Source organism: Theropithecus gelada, chromosome 6 (genome assembly GCF_003255815.1).
Source record: "Theropithecus gelada isolate Dixy chromosome 6, Tgel_1.0, whole genome shotgun sequence".
Taxonomy (NCBI): Eukaryota; Metazoa; Chordata; class Mammalia; order Primates; family Cercopithecidae; genus Theropithecus; species Theropithecus gelada.
The window spans coordinates 34,388,999-34,414,923 of NC_037673.1; the positions used below are offsets into that span (position 1 = coordinate 34,388,999).

General features: G+C 39.1%; 1 protein-coding gene across 4 annotated transcripts in view; it reads left to right on the forward strand.

Moving 5' to 3' along the window:
- The window catches only part of RAI14 (retinoic acid induced 14), a 173,790-nt gene extending 148,778 nt beyond the window's left edge, over positions 1 to 25,012 (forward strand). For 3 of the 4 annotated variants that reach the window (XM_025387839.1, XM_025387840.1, XM_025387841.1), the window contains 13 exons: positions 360 to 417; positions 1,135 to 1,205; positions 3,911 to 4,017; positions 4,664 to 4,842; positions 5,077 to 5,105; positions 6,478 to 6,564; positions 7,478 to 7,564; positions 11,654 to 11,708; positions 14,558 to 14,676; positions 15,504 to 17,039; positions 18,866 to 19,015; positions 22,095 to 22,160; positions 23,055 to 25,012. In XM_025387839.1, coding sequence (XP_025243624.1) covers positions 360 to 417; positions 1,135 to 1,205; positions 3,911 to 4,017; positions 4,664 to 4,842; positions 5,077 to 5,105; positions 6,478 to 6,564; positions 7,478 to 7,564; positions 11,654 to 11,708; positions 14,558 to 14,676; positions 15,504 to 17,039; positions 18,866 to 19,015; positions 22,095 to 22,160; positions 23,055 to 23,132 — 2,622 coding nt within the window. In that variant the 3' untranslated portion in view covers positions 23,133 to 25,012. The remainder of the gene's footprint in view (positions 1 to 359; positions 418 to 1,134; positions 1,206 to 3,910; positions 4,018 to 4,663; positions 4,843 to 5,076; positions 5,106 to 6,477; positions 6,565 to 7,477; positions 7,565 to 11,653; positions 11,709 to 14,557; positions 14,677 to 15,503; positions 17,040 to 18,865; positions 19,016 to 22,094; positions 22,161 to 23,054) is intronic. The other variant, XM_025387842.1, reaches the window with a different exon arrangement.
- The last annotated feature ends 913 nt before the right edge of the window (positions 25,013 to 25,925 follow it).

Genomic DNA, 25,925 nt, shown 5'->3' on the forward strand with positions numbered 1-25,925 from the left:
GTAATCCTTAGGAGAAAGCTGGTTTCATGAAGGGGGCAGAAAGGGCAGGAGATGGGGGAAAAGATAGGATCAAGATGAGAGAGCCTAGAGCATGTCTATTAGCTGTGGAGTGCTGGAGTGATGAGGGAAGGAGAGGGACACACAGGTGAAGCAGCAAAGAGGGGAGAGTTTGCCCACCCCAAAGACATAAGTCTCCCTCTCCATAGGAGACTGTAGGCCCCTGGAACACAGCAGTTGAGGCTTATTTATGTTAATAGTCTTGCTAATAAGCCACATCATACCTTGCAGGAAAAGTCTGAACTGAATAGAATTGGTGCAGGGTATTTTATTATATGGATGTATTTATTTTTGTCTTATAGTCTAAATGCCCAGCCGAAAGTGTTGACAGCTCTGGGAAAACAGCTTTACATTATGCAGGTAACTTTCATTCTCCTATTTGTCTTCTTCTGCCAATGGAAACACCAACTTTTCTTTTTCCTTATTCAAACCATTAACCTTCCATACTATTCCTGGTGCTCTTTTCTGTCATCATTTCTAGACATTCCCATTTTACTCTGTTTGTAAAACATACAGAGTTTTACTGAGGCATATGCCTAGAATTCATCAGTTGCTTTGCCACCTAACCACTGAATTTTATCACGATTAATATATTTTAACTAATTTAAGGTTTCTTTTTAAACTAACAGATATTCCTAAGCACTTGTAGATATGAGGTAATGTGTAATACAGACTTTTTGATTTGAGGATTATTATGAACATCGGTCAATTTTATTTACTAACATTTTGTTTTAGTACGATTACACAACTTCAAGTGACAAACGTTGACACTAAACTATGAGTGATTAGGTTTACACATGGGTTTTATTGCTAGTTGTGGAAAAGCTAAGTCCTGTGAAAACCTGAACCAAATATTTGCCTAAAGGCAACTGGCAGTCATTGGCCTTAGGCCAGCATAACTCTGAAATTAAGCAGTAATTTTAAACACATCACTCTTAACCTTCCTAACACCATTTCTCTTCCATGCAACTAGAGTGAATATATGTAGAATGGGTAGAATATGAACTAAGTATTTGATACCCCTGGTTGTGAATAACTATGTGACTGGCTGTGGTGTTTATATTTTCCTTCCCCCAGCGGCGCAGGGCTGCCTTCAAGCTGTGCAGATTCTCTGCGAACATAAGAGCCCCATAAACCTCAAAGATTTGGTAAGTACCAGGTGGTCACTAGACGTAGAGGTAGACACTGGTTTCTAAAACTCAGTGGGATACCTCTGGAGTCACTGAGACCTTTAAACTAGCAGTCCCCAACCTTTTTGGCATCAGGGGCTGATTTTGGGGAAGACAGTTTTTCCATGGATGGGGGTGGGGATGGTTTCAGGATGAAACTGTTGCAGCTCAGGTCATCAGGCATTGGCACACAACCTAGATCCCTTGCATGCTCGTTCACAATGGGGTTTGTGTTCCTATGAGAATCCAGTACTGCTGCTATCTTATAGGCAGTAATGCTCCCTCACCTGCCACTTACTCCTCACTGTGCAGCCGGATCCTAACAGGCCACAGACTCGTACTGGTCTGCAGCCCCTGCGTTGGGGACTCCTGCTTTAGACAACTAACTATTGGGCAAAATGCTATTGCTTTCAACCTAGATTCTCTTCTGCAAAATGGATTTATGTATTATTCTTAATCCTTTTCTCATTTGCCCCAAGAATACTCACCAGTGGTGTTTGGGGATGCAGCATTTACCTCAAGATAACTTTGCCACGAAATATCTCATTTTTATTAGTAGTATTTTTGCAGAGCTCTAGTATATTGGCTTTGGAAACGAGACATTATTCTATTTATAGCATTCTGTTTTTAGTAGTGGTATTTCCATTTACAAAATATAGTAATTCTCGATTGCTGAAAATGTCAAATCCTAGAAAATGTAGCATTTGTATGTGTGATGTTAACGTCACTCTCAAAGAGTTGTTGGCTGAAGATTCATTTGATGAATCCGATTTTTCTGAAATAGATGATTCTGATGTTAGTTCTCTTTAGAAATAACTCCAAGAACAGTTTTTATATTTTGTTTTCACATTGAAAATCGGTCAGATTTGCTTCAGCCTCAAAGAGTGTGTTTATATCAAATTAAATGAGCTCTGGCAGAGAGCTGCATGGTTTTTTTTTGTTTTTTTTTTTTGTTTTTTTTTTCCCTAAACTGGGAAGAAGGTTAATTGGCTTCTAAAGCATTAGTAAAACATTTTGCAGCATATATTTCCTGTATAGGTATATTTATTTCTACGGCTATACATGTTTTCTACCATCAATGTAATTACAAATAAAGCTTAATTTCTTGATTTTTAAAAATAAAAAATAAGTCTAAATAGAAATTTTACTACTTTCTTTCTGCACCCCATCTATCACTTTGGATACCTTCTAAGCACAGTCTCCCAACTTTGAAGACCACTGCTAGGCTATTTTAACTTCACCAGACTATTTTGAGAATAAATTTATATACCTATCACATGGTTATGTTATGGGGTTAAATTTCATGTTGCAGCATGAGAACTGACATGCATACACTTATATTTGATGGAGATACTGTGAAGTGACTAGATAGAATCTGTAAATAAATTTATATTCCTTGAAGTTCAGTACTTCCTAAGCAGAAAGTATTTTAACTTCACAGAGATAGTGCCCAGAAATCTGTCTGAAATTCTTTATGACAATACTCAATCTTTAAGCAGCACTTGTATTTTTCAATAGTTGGATATATTGTAACATCTTTTCCCTTTGCCTATTGAATGCTTCTACCTTAAAACTCACTGTCGATGGATTTATAGGGTATATTCCAGAAAAAAAACAGAATAACAACTTCTCTTTTTTTTTTTTTTTTTTTTTTGAGACGGAGTCTCGCTCTGTCGCCCGGGCTGGAGTGCAGTGGCCGGATCTCGGCTCACTGCAAGCTCCGCCTCCCGGGTTCACGCCATTCTCCTGCCTCAGCCTCCCGAGTAGCCGGAACTACAGGCGCCCGCCACCGCGCCCGGCTAGTTTTTTGTATTTTTTAGTGGAGACGGGGTTTCACCATGTTAGCCAGGATGGTCTCGATCTCCTGACCTCGTGATCCGCCCGTCTCGGCCTCCCAAAGTGCAGGGATTACAGGCTTGAGCCACCGCGCCCGGCCAACAACTTCTCTTCATGGTTTGTGTCAGACCTAAGATTACAGAAAATACTTATGTATATTCTTCTAGTATTTTTCGTCATTTGTTTTATATTGTAATGTTTAAATGCTTAATCCACCTGACATAGTTTGTATATGAGTTGGAGACCTAGATTTCCTTTTTCCCGAAGGGGTTGCAATTGTCATGACATAATTATTCTTTCTATCCATTTCTTTATCTAGTCATGTGTTAGTAATAGACATAGGCTCTTAATTTAGGTTATATTTTTGATACATAGCAAGATTACTAAAGGGTACACTTTCTAGTAAGCGTGGAATGGCAGGATATATAATCATTAGTGCACTGGGAAGAAGTCGCATACAGGGTAGTGGGATCTTCTGGTGTCGTGGGGAGACACGCCCTTCCTTTCTCCAGCACCATCCCTCAGTATACCCGGTACACTTGCCTTGAGCCTTTACACACTTTGTGTTCTGCCCTCTCTCGTGATCACCCAAACAGTGATAGCCAAGGGCACAAGCAGCCCCAAGAAGCTGGAGCTCCTATGTAAAAGCTAGCATTCAGTAAAATTCTGTAACAAGAGTTGTGCCAACATACAGTTGTGACTCTATGGGGGTACGGAATATCAGGATGGACCAGATATTAGATCAGCAGTCCAAGTCAGGAGAAAAATGTGCAAAAAACAGGGGCTGACTTTTGCAGTTCTGGCATTTTGTGCCTGAGTTAAAACCTAAATCTGAATTTGTCTCCTAGGATGGGAATATACCGCTGCTTCTTGCTGTACAAAATGGTCACAGTGAGATCTGTCACTTTCTCCTGGATCATGGAGCAGATGTCAATTCCAGGAACAAAAGTGGAAGGTACCCCAGAATTAGGCAGAAATCATGTGACTTCAGTGATATCCACATTCTGGGAGTATTTCAAAATATCACAGCTATATTTTGGATCATTTGGTATAAAGGATTGTTAACTTCTTCCCTTTTGAAAATTCTACTGTTTTTGATAATCAAGAATCTATGTTGACTTTAAAGCAATTTTCCCCAGACATCTGTGGACATCATTGCTGGCTAAGTCCGTGAGGAGACTATGAAATGCTAATGTGAATAAACAATTTCCTGTGACTTTCTATGCAAAATAAAATAAACCTATTGGTTGATCTGGAGAAATGGTCTTAGAAATATATATGTTATTTAAAATGCTTGAGGTGAAACAAGGATAAGATTCATGCCAGTCAATTAAATCGCATCATATTGTGCCAAATAGTATAGAAAGAAGATTATATTGTTTGACTAAATATGGTTTAATATTTTGACTTAATCTGAAGTTTAAAAAAAAAAAAACTAATTTCATCTTGATAGCATTCCACTTCGAATTCCTCGACGATTAAGTGTAATAAAGGTTTAACTGCACTTATTCTTCTTTTCTCTTTTTTTAAGACAACTGATTTCCCAAGAAAGAGTTTTTACATTTTCTTAGTACTAATTTTGTATCTCCTTTTTCCTTTAGGACTGCTCTCATGCTGGCCTGCGAGATTGGCAGCTCTAACGTCGTGGAAGCCTTAATTAAAAAGGGTGCAGACCTAAACCTTGTAGATTCTCTTGGACACAATGCCTTACGTTATTCCAAACTCTCAGAAAATGCAGGAATTCAAAGCCTTCTATTATCAAAAATCTCTCAGGATGCTGGTATGTAAAAGAAAATAGCCAATGTTGTTTTAAGTTTATCCACTCCATTTTCCCCAAAGGATAAAGGAATGTGTGCAATATGATATATTTTATTATTCTTTTAAACATATTCTTGAAGAAAAATGGAGTGTTAAAAAATATTATATATGGTGTATGTGTGTGTATCCCCCCACCCAAAGTGAATATGAATCATTATGCTTCTTATAGTTCTTTTTTTCACTTTTTCCTCTATAGATTTAAAGACCCCAACAAAACCAAAGCAGGTATTTATCTTTGGGGGCGGCTTTTATGTTTCATTTATGCTTGTGGGAATTTAAAAATGTTCAGATTTAACCACTCTGGTCCACTGGTAAAGTAATAAAGACTATATTGAAAATACTTAAGGACTGAACTATCTTTGAATAAATGAGTCATTGTTATAAAGTGGTAGAAGTTGCCAGACGCGGTGGCTCATGCCTGTAATCCCAGCACTTTGGGAGGCTGAGGCTGGCGGATCACCTGAGGTCGGGAGTTCGAGAACATCCTGACCAACATGGAGAAACCCTGTCTCTACAAAAAATACAAAATTAGCCGGGCATGGTGGCGCATGCCTGTAATCCCAGCTACTCAGGGGGCTGAGGCAGGAGAATCACTTGAACCCAGGAGGCGGAGGTTGCAGTGAGCTGAGATTGCACGATTGCACTCCAGCCTGGGCAACAAGAGTGAAACTCCATCTCAAAAAAAAAGAAAAAAAAGGTAAAGGTTTTCTTAATAATTTGCCTTATTTCAAAAGCATGTAACTTTAAACTTGCTACTTATATGTTCATCTTTTTCTGAAATGTACTAACTCATACTTCCTATTGGTGTGAAAATGTTTGATGTGGCTTAAACTCTGTGACTGAATAACACTGTTTTAAATACTTGTAATATCACATGAGCTACAGAGCTACAGCCAGAAAACGTTAGCTATTTAATGAAAATAAGAGAAGTTAGCTTTTTCTTTTTAATTAGGGTTTTTCTAGAATGTCATGTAGTGTTACACAAAGTAGAAATTGAGTATGCCCTGTTACTGTGTAGTTTTTTCTAAAAATATATTGTCACTATCTGTTTTTTTGACGAACAGTGTGTGTTTGGTTTTATGTGTTTATTTATTTACGCATCTACATTCTTGAAGAAATCATAAACAGCAAAGACTCAATACTGAAATTTATGTGGTAACTGTATTACTTATCAGTAGCCTTCAAAAATGAAGTTATCTCTTCCCCTCATATTTAGTCTTTAAGAAAAGGAATGGAAGTAATGCAGACATGTGGGAAATACCATTGCTTTTCATTAATAGAGAAAGCTGGCTATGATTGTATTCTGGATTCTAAGTTGTAGTAGACCTGAACCTCTGCTTTCCCAGTTCTCCACACCAACCTAATCTGGTTTTGTCTTATGTGTTTTTATTTTCTTGCTATTAAAGCATGGGTTGCTAGAAGAATACTTGCGCATGCATATTATTTATTTTTAGGTTGGTAGCAGATTTCAGATATTGATAAAGTAAGAAATGCATGAACTTTTGAGGTTTTTCTCATGTGTTTGATAAAGCTACTTGCTCAGACTTTACTAACCAAACTAACCCACCTCCATTCTTTGGACTGTGATAACTTTCAGCATGACCAAGTCTCTAAAATAAGCTCAGAAAGAAGTGGAACTCCAAAAAAACGCAAAGCTCCACCACCTCCTATCAGTCCTACCCAGGTAAAAACAAAAGCAAACAAACAGTCAATAAATGCACCACAAGAAAGCCATAAATTTGTCATTTTGTTTAGACCAAAAAGGAATGTTTTAGAACTGACCTTTAAGTGCATATCTAACATGTTCCTTAGCAGTTTTAAATTACAAATTGTGGTAAGAAGGATTTTGATGATTAGTATGGAAATAATGTTGATTCTTATCTATTTAAAAAAAAAAACAGAATCTAACAGGCTCTTTTTGAAAAGGCTCAAGGAAATTTCTCAAAATCTTATCACAGAAACTTTCCCTTAAGTTCAATTTATTTTTAGTTCCTTATATTAAAAGATCTAGTAAGGGGTGGGAGAATGAGTAGCCAGTGAGGCAATTGTTAAAATGAATTTCAGTTGGTTTCTTGAAACATTGCTAGAATGTATTTGCCTTTCTAATTGCATTTAAGGTTGGCTAATATTAAAAGTAGTTTTCATTTCTGAGCTTATAGTGACCTTTGCATAGAGGAGGAAGCTCAGTAATCTATGTAACGGCATGTAAAAACACATCGAGATTTGTTATTTTAAAATTCATAGGCCACAAAGAGAATAATCCATATTTAAATAGTAGAGAGGAATAGCTCATCTCGTATTTTTTTAAATGTATGTTAGCGTACTTATTAATATTCTTAACCTGCAATGGAAGTTTTATAGATTTTTTAAAAAACTGATTCTAATATAGGAGCAAAGTTATATTCTATAAACTTTCAGTAAGTATTTGAAGTAGCTGAACTGCATTGAAAATATCCTACCCTTGAATCAATTGATGCCAAGGATACTTACTGTTAGATTTCATTGCATTGGCTAAACAGGTTGATCCTTCAGCACTGGAGAAGAGGAGTTTGAAGATACATTCTTTATTGATGATTTTCATTTTGTTTCTTTTTTAGTTGAGTGATGTCTCCTCCCCAAGATCAATAACTTCGACGCCACTTTCAGGAAAGGAATCAGTATTTTTTGCTGAACCACCCTTCAAGGTATTTCCTTTCTGTATTCAGTTTTGTTACTGTATTTTAAGATACCTGATAGACTTGCTTTAAGTTATATAACACTGGGTAACACAGAATATACTTCTGAATCATTGGTTCACAACCTTTTCACCATGAAGTACCCCTTGATTATTTTTTCTGGCATGGACCCCACAAAGCAAGAATGTGTGCGGCTAGATTGTATCCATAATAATTTAAAATTTTAAAAAAATAATTGAGTGAATAAATTAAATTTACAAACCAATAATTGATTTTCTTCATTTAAAAAAAAAAGAGACGAGGGCTGGGTGCAGTGGCTCACACCTGTAATCCCAGCATTTTGGGAGATCAAGGTGGGCGGATCACCTGAGGTCAGGAGTTCAAGACAAGCTTGGCCAACATGGCGAAACCCCATCTCTACTAAAAATACAAAAATTAGGCCAGGGCTGGTGGCTCATGCCTGTAATCCCAGCACTTTGGGAGGCCGAGGCAGGCGGATCACAAGGTCAAGAGATCGAGACCATCCTGGCCAACATGGTGAAACCCCATCTCTACTAAAAGTACAAAAATTAGCTGGGCATGGTGGTGCATGCCTGTAGTCCAAGGGAGAATCACTTGAACCCAGGAGGCAGAGATTGCAGTGAGCCGAGACTGCGCCACTACACTCTAGCCTGGCAACAGAGTGAGACTCTGTCTCAAAAAAAGATAAAGAAAAGAAAAAAATACAAAAATTAGTTGGGCTCGGTAGCAGGCACCTGTAGTCCCAGCTACTCAGGAGGCTGAGGCAGGAGAATTACTTGAACCCAGGAGGCAGAGGTTGCAGTGAGCCAGGATCAGGACACTGCACTCCAGCATGGGTGACAGAGCGAGTGTCTTGTGTGGGGGAGCAGGGACAGTTTATTTCTATGGAATCTAAAAAAGTTGAACCCATAGAAGCAGAGAGTAGAATAATTGGGGGAGTGGTGGGAGTTATTGGGGAGATGTTGGCTACAGGATACAACATTTCATCCAGATAAAAGGAATAAGTTCAAGAGATCCATGGTACAACATGGTGACTATAGTTAACAACAACGCATTAGATTCTGCAAGTCACTTAGAGAGTGGATTTTAAACGTTTTCATCACAAAAAATGATCAGTGTGTGAGATTAATTAGCTCCATGGCCATTTCACATTATGTACATATTTGCAGACATCATGATGTATGTGGTAAATATATACAACTTTTATTTGTCAACTAAAAAATAAATTAACTTTTTCAAAAATAAATAAGGTGTAGAAGTTACTAGCTTCTACCTGTTATTCTCCTCATTCTTTCCTGAATGCAGAATATTGAGGAAATGCCAAAAATTATATTTCAGGAACTTCTCTATTTATAACGAAATATCCTAGATTGGATCCTGGGACAGAAAAAGGCCATTATTCGAAAAACTGTCACAATTTGAATAAAGTTGTAACTTAGATGGTAATAATTTACCAATTGACAAATGTATAATGGCTACATATGTTGTAAACATCAGGATAAATAAGTGAAGGTTTCTATCTTGCAACTTTTTGGTAAATCTTAAATTGCTCCAAATAAAAAGTGCTTTAAAAGTTTTTTTAAAAAAGAGACAAAGATAAGAGCTTGCTAGATAACCAGTCTTCTTACCCAATTAAGTTTATATTAATTCCAGTCAAAGAGACAGAAACGTGTTATCCTCTGTTGTCTTACTGAGAATTGTATAGTTAATTTTTTTCCTGACTATAAAAGTAATATGTATTTATTTTACAAATGTTAGAAAATCTGTTACATCTTATCCACCTGGATCTGTAGATTTGTGGTTGGAAAATATTTTAAGGAAGTAGGAGGATATTTCCATTTAATATCTGTTTATCTAACATACTGAGAAATTGTACTCAGGGGGAAATAAAATTTGTAATTGTTAACATGAAATTTCAATATTGTATATTTACTTACTTTTCCTTATTTGGAATTACTAAAGATGTTTTCTTTTAACTTGGATACACATTAATCTGAAAAAGATTCTATCAACCTATCATTTCGCTCACTTTAGACTTTACTAATAAACTCTTCAGATAAATTTCTATATAAGACAAGGCATCTATACTCTTATACTTAGTACCATAATATCTTCTGATATGACTGTGCCTCAAAGAAGCAATGCAATCCGAAGAATAATATCGCAAATTATGATTTTTCAGAGGTAGAGTATAAAAGACTGTCATTTCTGAAAAAACAAAAAACAAAAAAAACAAGATAAAAAGTGACATTTATTCCTATGTTAGCTTAGGGAGGAGAAAAAAGTGGTATCTAGGCCAGGCGCGGTGGCTCACAGCTCACGCCTGTAATCCCTGCACTTTGGGAGGCCGAAGTGGTTGGATCACGAGATCAAGAGATCGAGACCATCCTGGCTAACATGGTAAAACCCCATCTCTACTAAAAATACAAAACATTAGTTGGGTGTGGTGGCACACACCTGTAGTCCCAGCTGCTCGGAAGGCTGAGGCAGGAGAATCACTTGAACCCGGGAGGCGGAGGTTGCAGTGAACCAACATCGTGCCACTGCACTCCAGCCTGGGTGACAGAGACTCCGTCTCAAAAAAAAAAAATAAAATAAAATAAAGTGATATATATTTAAAATGGCTAAAGTTTAAAAAGACTAAAACTACCAAGTGAGGATGTGGCAGAACTAGAACTCCATTTTCTGCTGGTGAGAATCTAAAATGGAGTAACTATTAACAGTTTAGAAAGCTGGAAGTTTCATTAAAGTTAAATATAAACCTAATATATGATCCAGCCATCCACTCATAGATATTTACCAAAATAAATGAAATTACATGTTTACACACAATCTTGTATGCAAATGTTTGCAGCAGCTTTATTCACAACCTCCCCAAATTGGAAGCAATCCAAATGTCCATCAACAAGTGAATAAAGATAATGAAATATACCTGTATAATGAAATATTATCTGCCAATAAAGAGGAATGAACTGTAGTGCAAGTAACATCATAGTTGAATCGGAAAAGTCATCATGCTGAGAGAAGCCAGCCACCAAAAAATTCATACGGATGACATTCCATTTATAGGAATTCTAAGAAATGCAAAAAAAGAGAGTTGTGGTTGCCTAGGAATGACGTGGGCAAGGAGGGGTTGTAATGAGGCAAGAAGAAACTTCTAGGCATAATGAAGAGATTCTCTATCTTGACTACAGTCTTGGTTCCATAGGTATACATCTGTCAAAACCTCCTCAACTTGTAAACTTTAGCTGGATGCAGTTTATTATACCTTATATAGTGGAGAATATAAAAACAAGTAAATTTGTTATAAAAGTGAAAGGACTGCTTTTTGTAAAGCTCAGCGCTTACTAAAAATAATCCACTTTATTGTTTAGCATTTGGGCTTTTACAAAGGTATCTTGGCGGAAAAATTATCTTATCATTGACTGGCTCATTCGGATGCCACATTGTAATTTTTAGCAAGTCACTGTAATGTTTTGAAATGAGAGTATGGCTTTGAAGTTCCAAGAATTTTTACAGTATGTTAACAGATATTCAGGGACAAAGGATTAGAGAAAATCTTTAGGGAATCTATTGCCGATCTAAGACTAGATGATATTTATTGCCATTTCCCTTAGAAAGGTTAATAATTAATAGCAGATAACTTATGAAATGATCAAGCTAAAAAATCTGCTTTAAAATATTTCAATCAATGTATAATGCAGACATATAGAACTTCTCTTTGACTTCACTATGAAAGCAGTATTTGCGTCTCAGTTTTTAGTACATAACTCAGTAAATTAGCAATTATATAAAATTACTGTAATCTTAAATATATTTGCATTGTCCTCACTAAATGAAACTTCTGATATACCCTCTGGAACTTCTAATGTTTTAGAAATTAAACTTAGTGGATAATTGTCACTTTTACTCATTTATGGCTTAAAATATCTTCTTTCTTTGAGATTTTCTAGCTGCTTTTCTAGTAGGATAATGCCAGATCTGCTCTGCATAAGCTCAAGGAGGAAAGTCTGCTTGATTCTTTTGTGCAATGTTACATTCAGAAATGTTCTCTAAGTCATTTTTGTGTTTCAATAGGCTGAGATCAGTTCTATACGAGAAAACAAAGACAGACTAAGTGACAGTACTACAGGTAAGATGAGGAAGCATCTGTTTTTTTTTTCCTTCAACCCAACTATTTCATGTCCATTTAAAGAGAGCAAAGGCCAAGCGGGGGTACTGTGTAAAAAGGTCACGAGCCAGCATGTCCACACAGAGCTGCCAGTAATGCACAGGCTGATGCGCTCTGTACTTCAGGGTGCCTTCACCTGCATTTTAAAGAGTCTCTGAATTTGAATTTTGAAAAATACATCTTTATTTTCATTTGTCCCAAACTATATGTTAGCAGTTCCTTCCATTATGAATACAGGCAAGAAGCCCCAGTGATATTAGTAGACCAGTGATTTTGTCACCAAGAGAACTCCTGTCACCTTAGTGTGACTGCAGATATCTTGAAATGCTTACAATATTGCTGCTAAAAATTACGGCAGTTATGAGACCTGCTGCCAGTTCTTGTTATTGTTACCAAATAAGCTCTTAAGTTACTGTAGCCTGTATATTTTCTCTTACGCATTTAAAAACATTATTTTCAGATGAGGTCCATAGGCTTCTGCTGTCTGCTAACCACACTCTTTGCAGCTGAGCAGCACATGATTTCATGAAGGGAGAACCCACCATGCCACCTCCATGACTGTCCCCATCTAACTTTCCTACTGTGGATCTTAAGTAGACACACGCAAAGACAAGAATGTTCATGAAATCATATGTAATCATATTGCCTTTATGATCATAGGATTTAATTCATTGTGTCTGTTAAAGAGTGCCTCCTAAGAATAATTTACCCTCTAAGAATGTAATACAGTATCTTTAGAATCCACTTAAAATGTAGAAAAAATTATTTCAAAGGTCCATTTTTGCTCTAGCATTCAGTGTCTTAATCTGTTGTATACTTCATAGGTGTTTGGAGCCTTTAATTTGTAGAACTTAGAAATATTTTTTATGTGTGTATATATGTAGATGTTTATTTATTTTAGAGATGGGGTCTTACTGTATTGCCCAGGCTGGTCTCAAGCTCCTGAGCTCAAGTGATCCTCCCACCTTGGCCTCCCATAGTGCTGGGATTATAGGCATGAGCCACCACACATGGCCCTAGAAACATTAAACTTTCTAATTCCTGGCAGAGATCAGTGTTGATATAACTAAACAAATGTTACATTGGGTACTTCAAAAAACATTCACTGTATCTTAGAAATAGCTTTTATTTCTTAGAATTGCATTTATGCTCCCAATTCCCTAGTTCATTTCACACTCACCAGACTTCATGTCAAGGAAACTCAGAAAGCTGGGATTTAGGCATCAGACTTATGATGAGAAGCAAGGATTTCTATGAAGAAAGGTCATTTTGCATCCTTCCAAGTTAAGATTAAAGTTTTCATCTTTGCATTACATGACTGTGAGAAAATAAAAAGCAGATCAGTGCTTTTCAAAGTGTGGGTAAAGTATATACTAGCTATAATAATTAGGGAGTTTGAGCAGGGCATGGTGGCCCACACCTGTAATCCCAGCACTTTGGGAGGCCGAGGTGGGCAGATCACCTGAGGTCAGGAGTTCGAGACCAGCCTGGCCAACATGGCAAAACCCCGTCTCTATTAAAAATACAAAAATTAGCTATTACATAAAATTATTGAGATTTTATGTAGTAGTTAATTATTGAGCATACCTGTAGTCCCAGCTACTTGGGAGGCTGATGCAGGAGAATCGCTTGAATCTGGGAGGCAGAGGTTGCAGTGAGCCGAGATCGTGCCACCGCTCTCCAGCTTGGGTGACAGAGCAAGATTCCACCTCAAGAAGTGATAATATTAAGTTTGGACGAGAAATTCACACAGTTACTTCACTAAGCACATTGTTTTGTCCAGCTGACATATTTTTTGTAGGACTTTCTAGATGAAGGAAGCAGTACATTGCATTGCCTTCTGGAGGAAGTTTGCCGTCTCAGTGAGCACCTTGAATAGCACTCCTTAAGTTGTAATTTCAGCATGATAATCAGTAGGATGTCAGAAAGTTGTGGTTACCAACAGGGATTAATGTGGGATTCAGAGAAGACAGTTTCATGCTAGAGTGGTCATTGAATGCTTCAAGTACTGGGCAAAGTTTGACATGATGCCTAAGAATTCTCTAGGCAGAGAGATTCTGCAGGGCGATCCTGTGGATAAAGAATGAAAGAATCAGCCATGTGTTGAGAATGTAGAGTGTGTGATGGGAACCATGAATCTCAGGAAAACCAGAATCTAGAAAAGTAGCAGCGTCATGAACCTGAAGAAGTAGACTGGGGCCAAATCATAGCGGTCTGAACCCAGATAAAGGAATCTGAAAATTATTTTTGGAGGGAAAATAATGAAAGCACTTGACCCAAAGGAATGACCCAATCAAGGTATGTTTTAGGAAGACTGGTCTGACGTTGCTGTGCAGGGTACAGTTTCACTGGGAAGAGGAGGGGGCAGAGATTTGTTGGGAAGCTGTTTGCAGGGTTTCCAAGTAAAGTGATAGAGTCTGAATTACGGTAATGGTGGTAGGGGCAAAGAAATAAACCAGATTCCAGAGACATTTCTAAAACAGTTCCCAGAATTGAGACTTATAAGGCACAGGGAAGAACCAAAAACAACTAGATGTGACACTTAAGCAAATGAATAGGAAATATATGACCAAATTCATCAATTTTCAGAATTGCCTTGTATACACATGTATCCAGTATTGTGCTAGCAATCCACAGTAAGGAAACCCCAGTACATGAAAATTTTAGTTCATCCGTCCAGTTGCTAGGGCGTTTTATAGTTAGGACCAGGAAGAAGAACTGGATTAGGCTAGCAAGTGAATTTGTCTCAGGATAGAGAAATAAGAGTTTAATTGTTTTATGTTATTTTAAATGTCTTTCTCTTTCCCAAGGTGCTGATAGCTTATTGGATATAAGTTCTGAAGCTGACCAACAAGATCTTCTTGCCCTATTGCAAGCAAAAGTTGCTTCCCTTACCTTACACAATAAGGAGTTACAAGATAAATTACAGGTATATAAATAGATTGCTGTCATGGACTATTCTGTAGAGTCAAGCTCTTGGTCTTTTCAGTAGTCAGATGTATTTTGTTTTAAATGTGTACATTAGTTTCTTTTTAAATATTAGCTTTAAGTATCTTATAGTTTCAGATTATTCGTTTCATGAGAGTGTTATTCATTAACTCTTTCTGTAAATTATTCAACTGGTAAATTATATATGATTATATACATAGTATGATCAGTATTAAAAATTCTATATGTTTAATTATATAAATAAATGTAAACAAAATTTATAGAAAAATTCTATATAAAAATACTATATACATAGAATGATACGTATAATTTTATATATAAAATTTTATATTTTGATTTTATATATACATTAAAATTTTATGTTTTAAATTATATGTGTGTATGTGTACATATATATATAATATTATCCATTCATTTAGTAAAGTTGATCACTTAACAGGTTTAAGAGCGTGATAAGAAATGGCTGTACCAAAAAATAAGAAGAAGAAATAGCTGTACTATATATCCATTACCCCTCTTGATAAGCAGAATGATAAAAGAAGTAAAATTTTGAATCGGAGGCTTTGTAAACAATGTTATTGTTTTCAAAGTGACACAAATCATCTGTCCCAATAGAACCCAAAGCAAGCTTTGTGTCATTAGTCCCACTCATGTCCGAGACCATCTTTTTTCATGGCATGAGAATACACAGGCAAAGTGATCATGCTACTCTCCCATATCAAAGTTGCAGATTTACTCCTCTCATTCTAGTTGCTGGCTTCGCTAACCACCCCTTTGGTATTATTTAATTCTTGCTTTTTTTCCTAGGCCAAATCACCCAAGGAGGCAGAAGCAGACCTAAGCTTTGACTCATATCATTCCACCCAAACTGACTTGGGCCCATCCCTGGGAAAACCTGGTGAAACCTCTCCCCCAGACTCCAAATCATCTCCACCTGTCTTAATACATGCTTTAGGTAAATCCACGACTGACAGTGACGTCAGAATTCAGCAACTGCAAGAGATTTTGCAAGATTTACAGAAGAGATTAGAGAGCTCTGAAGCAGAGAGAAAACAGCTACAGGTTGAACTCCAGTCCCGAAGGGCAGAACTGGTATGCTTAAACAACACTGAGATTTCCGAGAACAGCTCTGACCTCAGCCAGAAACTTAAAGAAACTCAGAGCAAATACGAGGAGGCTATGAAAGAAGTCCTTAGTGTGCAGAAGCAGATGAAACTGGGTCTTGTCTCGCCTGAGAGCATGGATAATTATTCACATCTCCACGAGCTGAGGGTCACGGAAGAGGAAATAAATGTGCTCAAGCAGGATCTGCAGAATGCATTAGAAGAAAGTGAAAGAAATAAAGAGAAAGTAAGAGAGTTAGAGGAAAAGCTGGTAGAGAGGGAGAAAGGTACAGTGATTAAGCCACCTGTGGAAGAGTACGAGGAAATGAAAAGTTCATATTGCTCTGTTATTGAGAACATGAATAAGGAGAAAGCATTTTTGTTTGAGAAATACCAAGAGGCCCAAGAAGAAATCATGAAATTAAAAGATACACTAAAAAGTCAGATGACACAGGAAGCCAGTGATGAAGCTGAGGACATGAAAGAAGCCATGAATAGGATGATAGATGAACTCAACAAACAGGTGAGCGAGCTGTCACAGCTGTACAAAGAAGCCCAGGCTGAACTGGAGGATTACAGGAAGAGGAAATCTCTAGAGGATATCACCGCCGAATATATCCATAAAGCAGAGCATGAGAAACTGATGCAATTGACAAACGTGTCCAGGGCTAAAGCAGAAGATGCACTGTCCGAAATGAAGTCTCAGTATTCAAAAGTGTTGAACGAGTTGACCCAGCTCAAACAACTGGTCGACGCACAGAAAGAGAACTCTGTCTCTATCACAGAACATTTGCAAGTGATAACCACGCTGCGGACTGCAGCAAAAGAGATGGAAGAAAAAATAAGCAATCTTAAGGAACACCTTGCAAGCAAGGAAGTGGAAGTAGCAAAGCTGGAGAAACAACTCTTAGAAGAGAAAGCTGCTATGACTGATGCAATGGTACCCCGGTCTTCCTATGAAAAGCTCCAGTCATCCTTAGAGAGCGAAGTGAGTGTGTTGGCATCGAAATTAAAGGAATCAGTGAAAGAGAAAGAGAAGGTCCATTCAGAGGTTGCCCAGATTAGAAGTGAGGTCTCACAGGTGAAAAGAGAAAAGGAAAATATTCAGACTCTCTTGAAATCCAAAGAGCAAGAAGTAAATGAACTTCTGCAAAAATTCCAGCAAGCTCAGGAAGAACTTGCAGAAATGAAAAGATATTCTGAGAGCTCTTCAAAACTGGAGGAAGATAAGGATAAAAAGGTTGGTGAAACTGCATTGCTGTTGGGTTTCTAGCAATAAGTCTTAGTCTCTTTGGCTTTTACTATATTAAATACTTCTAGTGTTGGCACTAAACTGGAGTGAACGCTCAGAGACTCTGCACATGAACTTTATCTGTCCCCAAAGCCACATTAAGAATAGTTTGTTGGATTGGCCAGATGTGGTGGCTCACGCCTATAATCCCAGCACTTTGGGAGGCTGAGGTGGGCAGATCACTTGAGGTCAGGAGTTTGAGACCATCCTGGCCAACATGGTGAAACCACATCTCTACTAAAAATACAAAAGTTAGCTGGGCGTGGTGGTACATGCCTGTAATCCCAGCTACTAGGGAGGCTGAGGCAGGAGAATCACTTGAACTCAAGAGATGGAGGTTGCAGTGAGCCAAGATCAGGCCACTGCACTCCAGCCTGGGCAACAGAGTAAGACTTCATCTCAAAAAAAAAAAAAAGAATAGTTTGTTGGGTATTTATATTTTAAAAACACATCTGCTGGGCATAGTGGCTCACTCCTCTAATTCCAGCAGTTTGGGAGGCCATAATGGGAGGATGGCTTGAGACCAGCCTCAGCAACATAGTGAGACCCCATGTGTACAAAAAATTTAAAAATTAGCCGGGCATGGTGGTGCGAGCATGTAGTCCCAGCCACTTAAGAGGCTAAGGCAGGAAAATCACTAGAGCGCTAGAAGTCAAGGTTGTCATGAGCCATATCAACGCCACTGCACTCTAACCTGGGCAACAGAGTAAGACCCTGCCTCAAAAAATAATAAATAAGCAAACATCAATCTTTGGCCACTTCTCCTTATACTAAAGCATTTTCACATATGTGATGCATATTTGTCCTTCAAAAATCATTTTACAGAAGCTTTGGCAGTGTTGGGGATCAGAAGTGAACTTGCAAACTGAAAAGTATTTGTGATCCACCCCAAACTTCAAGTTATTTTTTTGGATTCAGAACAGATTCCTCCATAATGTGAAACTAAAATACTCCTAGACTTAATCCTGCTTCCCTAAGGTCCATCAGCTTCCCCTCAAGTCAGCGTAAAAGCTACTCTCGCCGGCCCCTCCTTTGACAGGTATATAGGAGAGGAAGAGGAATGTGGCGACCCAGCAGTTTAAGATGGCACTGGACACAGGAGATGGTGCTGGTCATGCTGCTGGAGGAAGGAGGGAAGCAAAGGGAAAGTTCGGGGGGATGGTTCCACACCTCAGTCAGCTCTGCATCTCTAGTCCCCTGTCTCAGAGGTTCCGAATGGCATTCATTAGAGACTACTTATCTTTATTCTTTTGTAATGAGTGTTTCAAAAGAGCTTTACCAGCCAGGGAAACAGGGATTAGCGAGTGGTGGGGTACGGTGGGGAGTTACTTGTGTTTACTTTAAAGAAAGATGTCCAGAGATAGCAGGCTTCCTAGGCCTTATTCCTGATCGCCCATGTCAGCGGTATTGGATGTAATATAGCTGTCTCCAAATAAAGCCTAAAATCCTAATTCTGATTTTTTTTTCAATCATACCCCTTTTAAAATAGGAAACCAACATCACAGCTTTTGTTACCACCATCACCAAAACATAATATGTAATTCAAGGGCCTTTATCTGAACCTAATGGATGCGGTGGGCTTTGTTAGTTTGCCTGATTTTGTTATCTGTTTCATTTTATGAGTTTTTTAATTTAAATGTATTAAAAGGGAATTGTTCCAAAGTCTTAAGTCCCAGAGACCAAAAGAGATGACTGTGTTTGAGGCTTAGAAATATATGAAATTTTGCTTTGCAGACATGTTACTGCCTGTTAATACCATTTTCCTTTGTTCCTAGATAAACGAGATGTCAAAGGAAGTCACCAAATTGAAGGAGGCCCTGAACAGCCTCTCCCAGCTCTCCTACTCAACAAGCTCATCCAAAAGGCAGAGTCAGCAGCTGGAGGCACTGCAGCAGCAAGTCAAACAGCTCCAGAACCAGCTGGCGGTGAGCGGGCTTGCTTCTGCTGCCTGGTTTGGGGTGGAGGGCCTGGCAGATTCCGTACCATCTCAGCTGCTAGGGCAAGTGTGCGTGAACAAAAAGATTCCCAGCCCAAAGGAATGTACTTCAATGAGCAGTTGACTGATTTCTTCAGTGAGGGCGAAAGAGGAAGCCACTGGTGGAATTCTCAGTCGTTATCAGCAATGCAATGGATCAGATATTCACTGCGAAGGAAAGAACCGACAGGACAGTGGGAGGAGACTACGTGCTCACTCATACCCTTTTTGCCCCTTCTCCTTTTTCTGCAACATTCCCCATCTCTGGCAGTGGCAAGAGCTTTTTCTTGTTAGGGGCCAGGATCTCTAGTAGTTGCATCTCTATATATCTGAAGCTGCTTCTTGGCCCCTCTCCTTATTTCACCCAGGAAAGCCCTTCCTTATCTAAATTGGTTTCCTGGGTCCACTGTAACAAATCACCACAAATTTGTTTAAAACAACATGAGTGAATTATTTTATAGTTGCATTGAACAGAAGTCCAAAATCGCTTTCACTGGACTAACTTCAAGTTGTTGGCAGGGCTGGTTCCTCGCCTTTTCCAGTTACCAGAGGCCGCCTGCATTCCGTGGCTCATGGCCCCTTCCTCCATCTTCGAGGCACATCACTCCAGCATCTGCTCAGTCTTCCCATCTCCTCCTTCAGCCTTTGATTTTCTTGCCTCCCTCTTATAAGGACCCTTGTGATTACACCTAAAGCCCACCTAGATAATCCATGATAATCTCCCTCTCCATTTCAAAACCCTTAACTTCATCTGCAAGATGCCTTTTGCCATATAAAGTAACATTCACAGGTTCTGGGAATTAGGATGTGGACATCTTTCGAGAGCCATTATTTAGCTTACCACAGTATCTGTTAAGGTTTGAGTTGGCATGGGTACATTACGTTTTCTACCTAAAATCCAGAGTTAGTCTGTCCTGGACTGTCTCTAGCTTCCATATACAAACAGAACATGGATTTGATGATTTCTTCAGAATAGACCTAAATGTAGTGAGGTCAGGTTTCTGATAAAATGGCATTACAGACTTTTAGGTAAAGTGCTATTGGTTTATACAGTAATTCTTATAATTATGCAACATATGTTTGAGCTCTTACTATACATCAGTATTATACATGGTGCTGATGATATAAAATGAATAAGACTCAGTCTCTGCCCTCATGGAGTTTATACTCTATATAAAGTTATCAACAAAGAGATGCCCAGCATACCATGGACATACAAAGGAAATGTGTCTACCCAATCTTGCTGAGTCATGAAAAGCTTCCTACGGGAGTTATACTTGTGCTGAATCTTGAAGGCCTGAGTAAGAATATGTTGTTACTCAGCAAGGACTGACACGTGGACTAGCTGGCTTTTGGGAACCTTGGTGAGAACCATTCCAGTGGAATGGGGAGGAGGGTAGAATCTGGACTGCAGTAGACTGGCTGCTAGAAAAGTGAGTAAGTAGATAGGTATCTGGTGGGGCTAAGCAGTCGCAGCAGGGGTTGGGGGAAGCCTGAAGCAAGTTTGCTGGAAAGATGGGAAGTGGTGGTTAGGGTGAGGGATGCTTTCAGTTGAGATATCAGAGGTGGTAATGACAGACGCAGGGCTACGGCCATGAGAGGAGTTGCTGAACCGAAGAGGAGCACGTTATTAAAGCTGAAGTTGAGGAACTGAGAGGTTCAGGTGTTAGATGGATCATTCGCACAGATATCGAAGCCAAGCAAATGATGACAGAAGCAGGGATAGAAAGGAAGACAGATCTAAAGATAAAATCATAAATAATTGAGTAGGGATTGCTGAAAGGTGGGGAGGGAACAACACAGAGAAGTGCCAAATGTGCCTTCTTATGGTGTGAACTTAAAGGACGGGTTTTAAAGTGTCCTTTAATAACAGGAAAGATACCTCATATTCTGACACTGATGGAGGGAAGGAAGAATGGGTATTATGGACTTTTGTACATTTTTGAAGTAATCCATATATGATGGTCTCAATTTTCATGATGTTCATCATGTTCTGAGAGGACAGGCTCTTAGAACAAGAGTTTCAGAGATAAAGACCCCTGAAACAGCCACTGAGAGGAACTGGAATAATAGCTCAACAAGGAGAAATAGAAGCATCAGCGGCTGTATTGAGGAACCACTGGAGACTGGGGCCACCAGCCTCTTTGCCTCCTTGGTACACTGAGAGCTAAATAATTGAGCTCCCCAAGGATTATATAACACTGGCCATATAGTGGGTAATCAATAATTCCCTTAAAAATAATAGACTTTAAAATTAAATTGGTACATATTTGGTCATTGTAGAAAAGTTGAAAAATACAGAAAACTCTTAACAAGTTCCTATAAATAAAAATTTTCCATAATTCAATAACTCTGAGATAATCACTTTTTACATTTGATGTATTTCCTTGCAATATTTACATTTAATGTAGCTGTATTTCCATAAGTATGTGTACATATATATACACACATGTATACACATATATATAGACACACACCCACACATATACATATTTTATTTTTTCGAGACAGAGTTTTGTTCTGTCACCCATGCTGGAGTGCAGTGGCGCGACCTCGGGTCACTGCAACCTCTGCCTCCCAGGTTCAAGCGATTCTCCTGCCTCAGCCTCCTGAGTAGCTGGGATTACAGGTACCGACTACTACGCCTGGCTAATTTTTGTATTTATAGTAGAGACGGGGTTTCACCATGTTGGTCAGTCTGGTCTCGAACTCCTGACCTCAAGTGATCCGCCTACCTCAGCCTCCCAAAGTGCATATATTTTTAAAACCAAACGGGATTATAATAATTCCTTTTTATACAGTTTTTTCTAGAGTTGACATACCAAGACTCTTTTCCCTAAGATTATTGACAAGTATTCAGAAATACACAAGCCAGTAAGGCCACAACAATTTTAGAAACTTCCAATGCTAGCATAAAGTGGAGGGGACCACTTGGGGGAGCATTTGACTGCAGCTTTCTCATAGTTTTTTGTTTTTGTTCTTTAAAGATCTCCTAAGCTTATTAACAATGTGAAATATTCCCTTTCTAGGAATGCAAGAAACAACACCAGGAGGTCATATCAGTTTACAGAATGCATCTTCTGTATGCTGTGCAGGTATGGTTATGCCCCTTGAAGTCTGTGGACATCCTAAAGAAATATGGCAGCAGATGTTGACAGAACTCCCATCATTTCACTAGTGGAATGAACGAGAATTAGAGGAGAATCCTTTACACTGGAAAGCCCGAATACGCCTTTTGCATTGCTTTGGGTTCCGTGTCAGGAGCCTCATGCCCTGTTTACCAGGAACAGCCCCATCTTTCAAGGCAGGGCCTCACTCTTTCACACAGGCTGGAGTGTAATGGCATCATCTTTCCTCACTGCAGCCTCAACCCATGGGCTCAAGTGATCCTCCCACCTTAGCCTCCCAAGTAGGTGGGATTACAGGCACCTACCACCGTACCTGGCTAATTTTTGTATTTTTTGCAGAGGTGGGGCTTTGCCATGTTGCCCAGGCTGGTCTCAAACTCCTGAGCTCAAGCAATCCACCCACCTCGGCCTCCCAAAGTGCTGAGATTACAGGCGTGAGCCACCACGCCCTGCCCTCCCATCATTTATTGAGGAATGAGGGACAATGTGGTCCTCCATTGGGAGGACCAGGGCTTTATTTTCCAGCAATGCTGATCTCCTCAGAGTTACCAGTGCTGCCTTGGCTCTATGATGCTTGGTGTGCTGGCTGCTGGACTCACATTTGCAACTGAGACCCCAGATAGCTTTTGCTGAGGGTTTTGGTAGACACTGCCACCTCATCTTCCAGCTGGATGAAGGCAGGACACTTTCTTTGACTCAGTTCCTCATAGAAATTTGGAAAATGATAGGGCTGACATTCCTGTGAAAGATGGGGGAAAATACCCCAGATCTTCACTGCAGTCAGCCATCTCATTCCCCAGAGAAGAAAGTCCCATGGCTTAATTTAGGTTCTAATGAGTATCTTGTGTTTGAATATCCTAGGGCCAGATGGATGAAGATGTCCAGAAAGTACTGAAGCAAATCCTTACCATGTGTAAAAACCAGTCTCAAAAGAAGTAAAGTGGATTCCTTGGCAGGACACTGCCCCCCTTGTCATCCGTCTTTGTGTTAGATCCAGAGTTGTTGGCAGCCGCTGCCATTGTTCTCATGTGTGGTATGCACTGTGGCCTAGCGTAGCTTCTTCCCTTTCCAAAGGTTTCTGAGGACTTGTCCCAGGAGAAGACTGCCTGCCTCAGAACTACTTAGAGACTTCAAACCAGCAGAGGTGAAAGTTCCCGTCATCCCTTCAGATTCCAGAGCTGGGATCAGCCACGCCCAGAGGTCTGGTCCTGATGCTGGCAGGGGGGCCCCCTCCTTCATACCTGACCCGCTGAGTGGCTTCATCACCACCGAGTGATGTACTGAGGCCTCCTGCAGTGAATATGCTCCTTCCATTGCTGTACTTGGGCAGTGCCATCCAGCACATGAGAGCTCTTTTTGCCTTTGGCTTTCAATTCCAAAACATGATTTAATTTCTAACTAAATTAGTATGGCACTAGTTGTGAAGTGTCTGCTTAAAACCCTTTATCATGGTATCGTGTGGATTTAAAAACTCTAATTCCATGTTTTCTTCCCATCTGCCTTATATATCTTATCACCGTGCTTATCAATATTCAGTTTGATGAGCGCTATTAACTAAAATATGAAACTTAAAAACAAAAGCAAGTTGTCCTTAAAAGTTCTTTTTTTTAAGTAAATTGTTGACATATTGCAAATTTTCTATGCAAACTTGCCTCCTGCTGTTATCCGTGAAGCTCAGGAAATCCAAACATTTGTGTTTCAACAAGGGACAGTAAACTGTGTGTTTACAGCCAAAAGAAATGCCTCATAGTTCTTAACCTCAATTTTTGTAAAAGTATTTTTTTCTCTGTAATATTTTTATTGGCTCATAAAGATGTTTTCATATCTAAACCCCTAAATAAGTGAAATTACAGATTATATTAACAAAATACTTTTTAGGTAGCCATGCTTGAGACTTTTTAAAAATGTAACTTTTTCCTTAAAGTTTTCAGCTATAGCAAAAGGTAGTTATGTATGCCAGACCTTCTATGAGCTGCCACCAACACCCCTAGAACTTTCAGCCATGGTGTCTTCAGAACTGTAGCGCATTTCTGAATCTAGCAAATCCTCTTTTTACCCGTTGAAATGTTTACCCGTCAACATTTTACCGTTGAATGTTTTTGAATGCCCTGACTCTACCAGCGCCCATAAATGATCTCTGGAAGGACTGTTAGTAACAATCTGTTTTTCAACTTTGAAGCTAAAAACCCTGATATGGTAATATTATGGTGCATAGCAGAGGTCTCGGGAAAAAATATTTCTGTTCACTTTACTTTCAGGTTCAAAATGTTTCTAACATGCTTGCAGCTTCCCTTATGGCATTAGTCTTGTTGAGGGAGAGAGACAGAATCCAGGACTTTCCAAAGTATTTAACTGAAAGCAGGGCCGGCTCTGACAGGGCCTACGTCCCACAGGGCTGCCTGGGCTCAGTGGGTGCTTGGCTGTGCTGGATGATATGTTGATCTGTATTGGATGAGGACCAATGACAGCAAAGCAAAAATGGCTTTAAAGCTTGGTGTTACTTTTCTTAAGTTGTTTAATTATAGTTAAGCAATTTCAAAAATGCTCCAAAGAAATGTGAAAGGACCTTTTGTCACAGCACTTCAGAAAATACAAAACAGCCCCTTCTGCCCCCGCACAGAAATGCTGCAGAGTATATAAAACTTGAGACATTTTTGTAGGATGCCTGACGAGGTGTAGCCTTTTATCTTGTTTCCGGATGCGTATTTATTACGAGTACTCTGGTTAAATATTGAAAAGTTATATGCTGTAGTTTAGTATTTTGTCTTTGTAATTTACAGAAGTTATTGGAGAAAATAATAAACTTGTTTCATTTTGCACTTCTGGTGTTGATTTTTGGTGTATTCAGAAGCATCTCTGTGTGGCTTCTGAAGATCGGTTCAACAGCATTTCAGTGTGATGGGTTTTCTAGGCTGTGCTATGCTCAGCTGGTGTGAGTTATCCGCACTGTTCCACACAAAGTCTCACATCATTTCCTTTTCCCAGCTCTTGGATTCACCCTGAGCTCTGCCCCGAGTATCAGCCACTTTGGGGCAGTTGAATCACAGTCCTTTAATCCACAATTCCTCTCATTTAATCTGCAGTCTTTTTAACTGTTTGGAAGCCTCCACTGGATTGTTTTCCCTCTTGCTTCTTGCTTTTTTTGAAAAAGTAAAACATACACACAGTAAAAAAAAAAAAAAAAAAAAAAAAAATCCAAATACATTTTTCTGCCCCATTACAAAGATAATTCAATTCATTCCTGACAAAACTCTTGTCAGGTGAATTCTGGCAAGGTTAAAATCATAATTAAAATGACATGAAATAGGTACAATTACTTAAGGAGTTAGCATTGTTTCTCATACTCCAATGTTACAAGGCCATTTCCCTTCACTTACAACATGATTCCACCACCTCTACTTCAGTTTCATTGTGCCTTCCTATTATACACTGAAACTTTATTTCAAAGAAAGCATGTGTGTGATACCCAATTGAACCTTTTATTTCAATTGTGGCCAACCAGACAACTCAGAAGGTGACTTCCTGGGGACACTCAGCTGGGGAGGAAACTGAGATAAACCCAAACCAGTCATCTCTGATGGACAGAAACGCTTCATAAGGCAAAGTCAGGATATGAAAAGAAACTCTCCTGCCTCCACAATTAGATAGCAGCTGAGACCGTAGGACAAGTGAAAGGAACCACAGGTAAATCTTTCTCTTTCTCCCCAATCCTTAGTGCATCTCCCCAGAAGC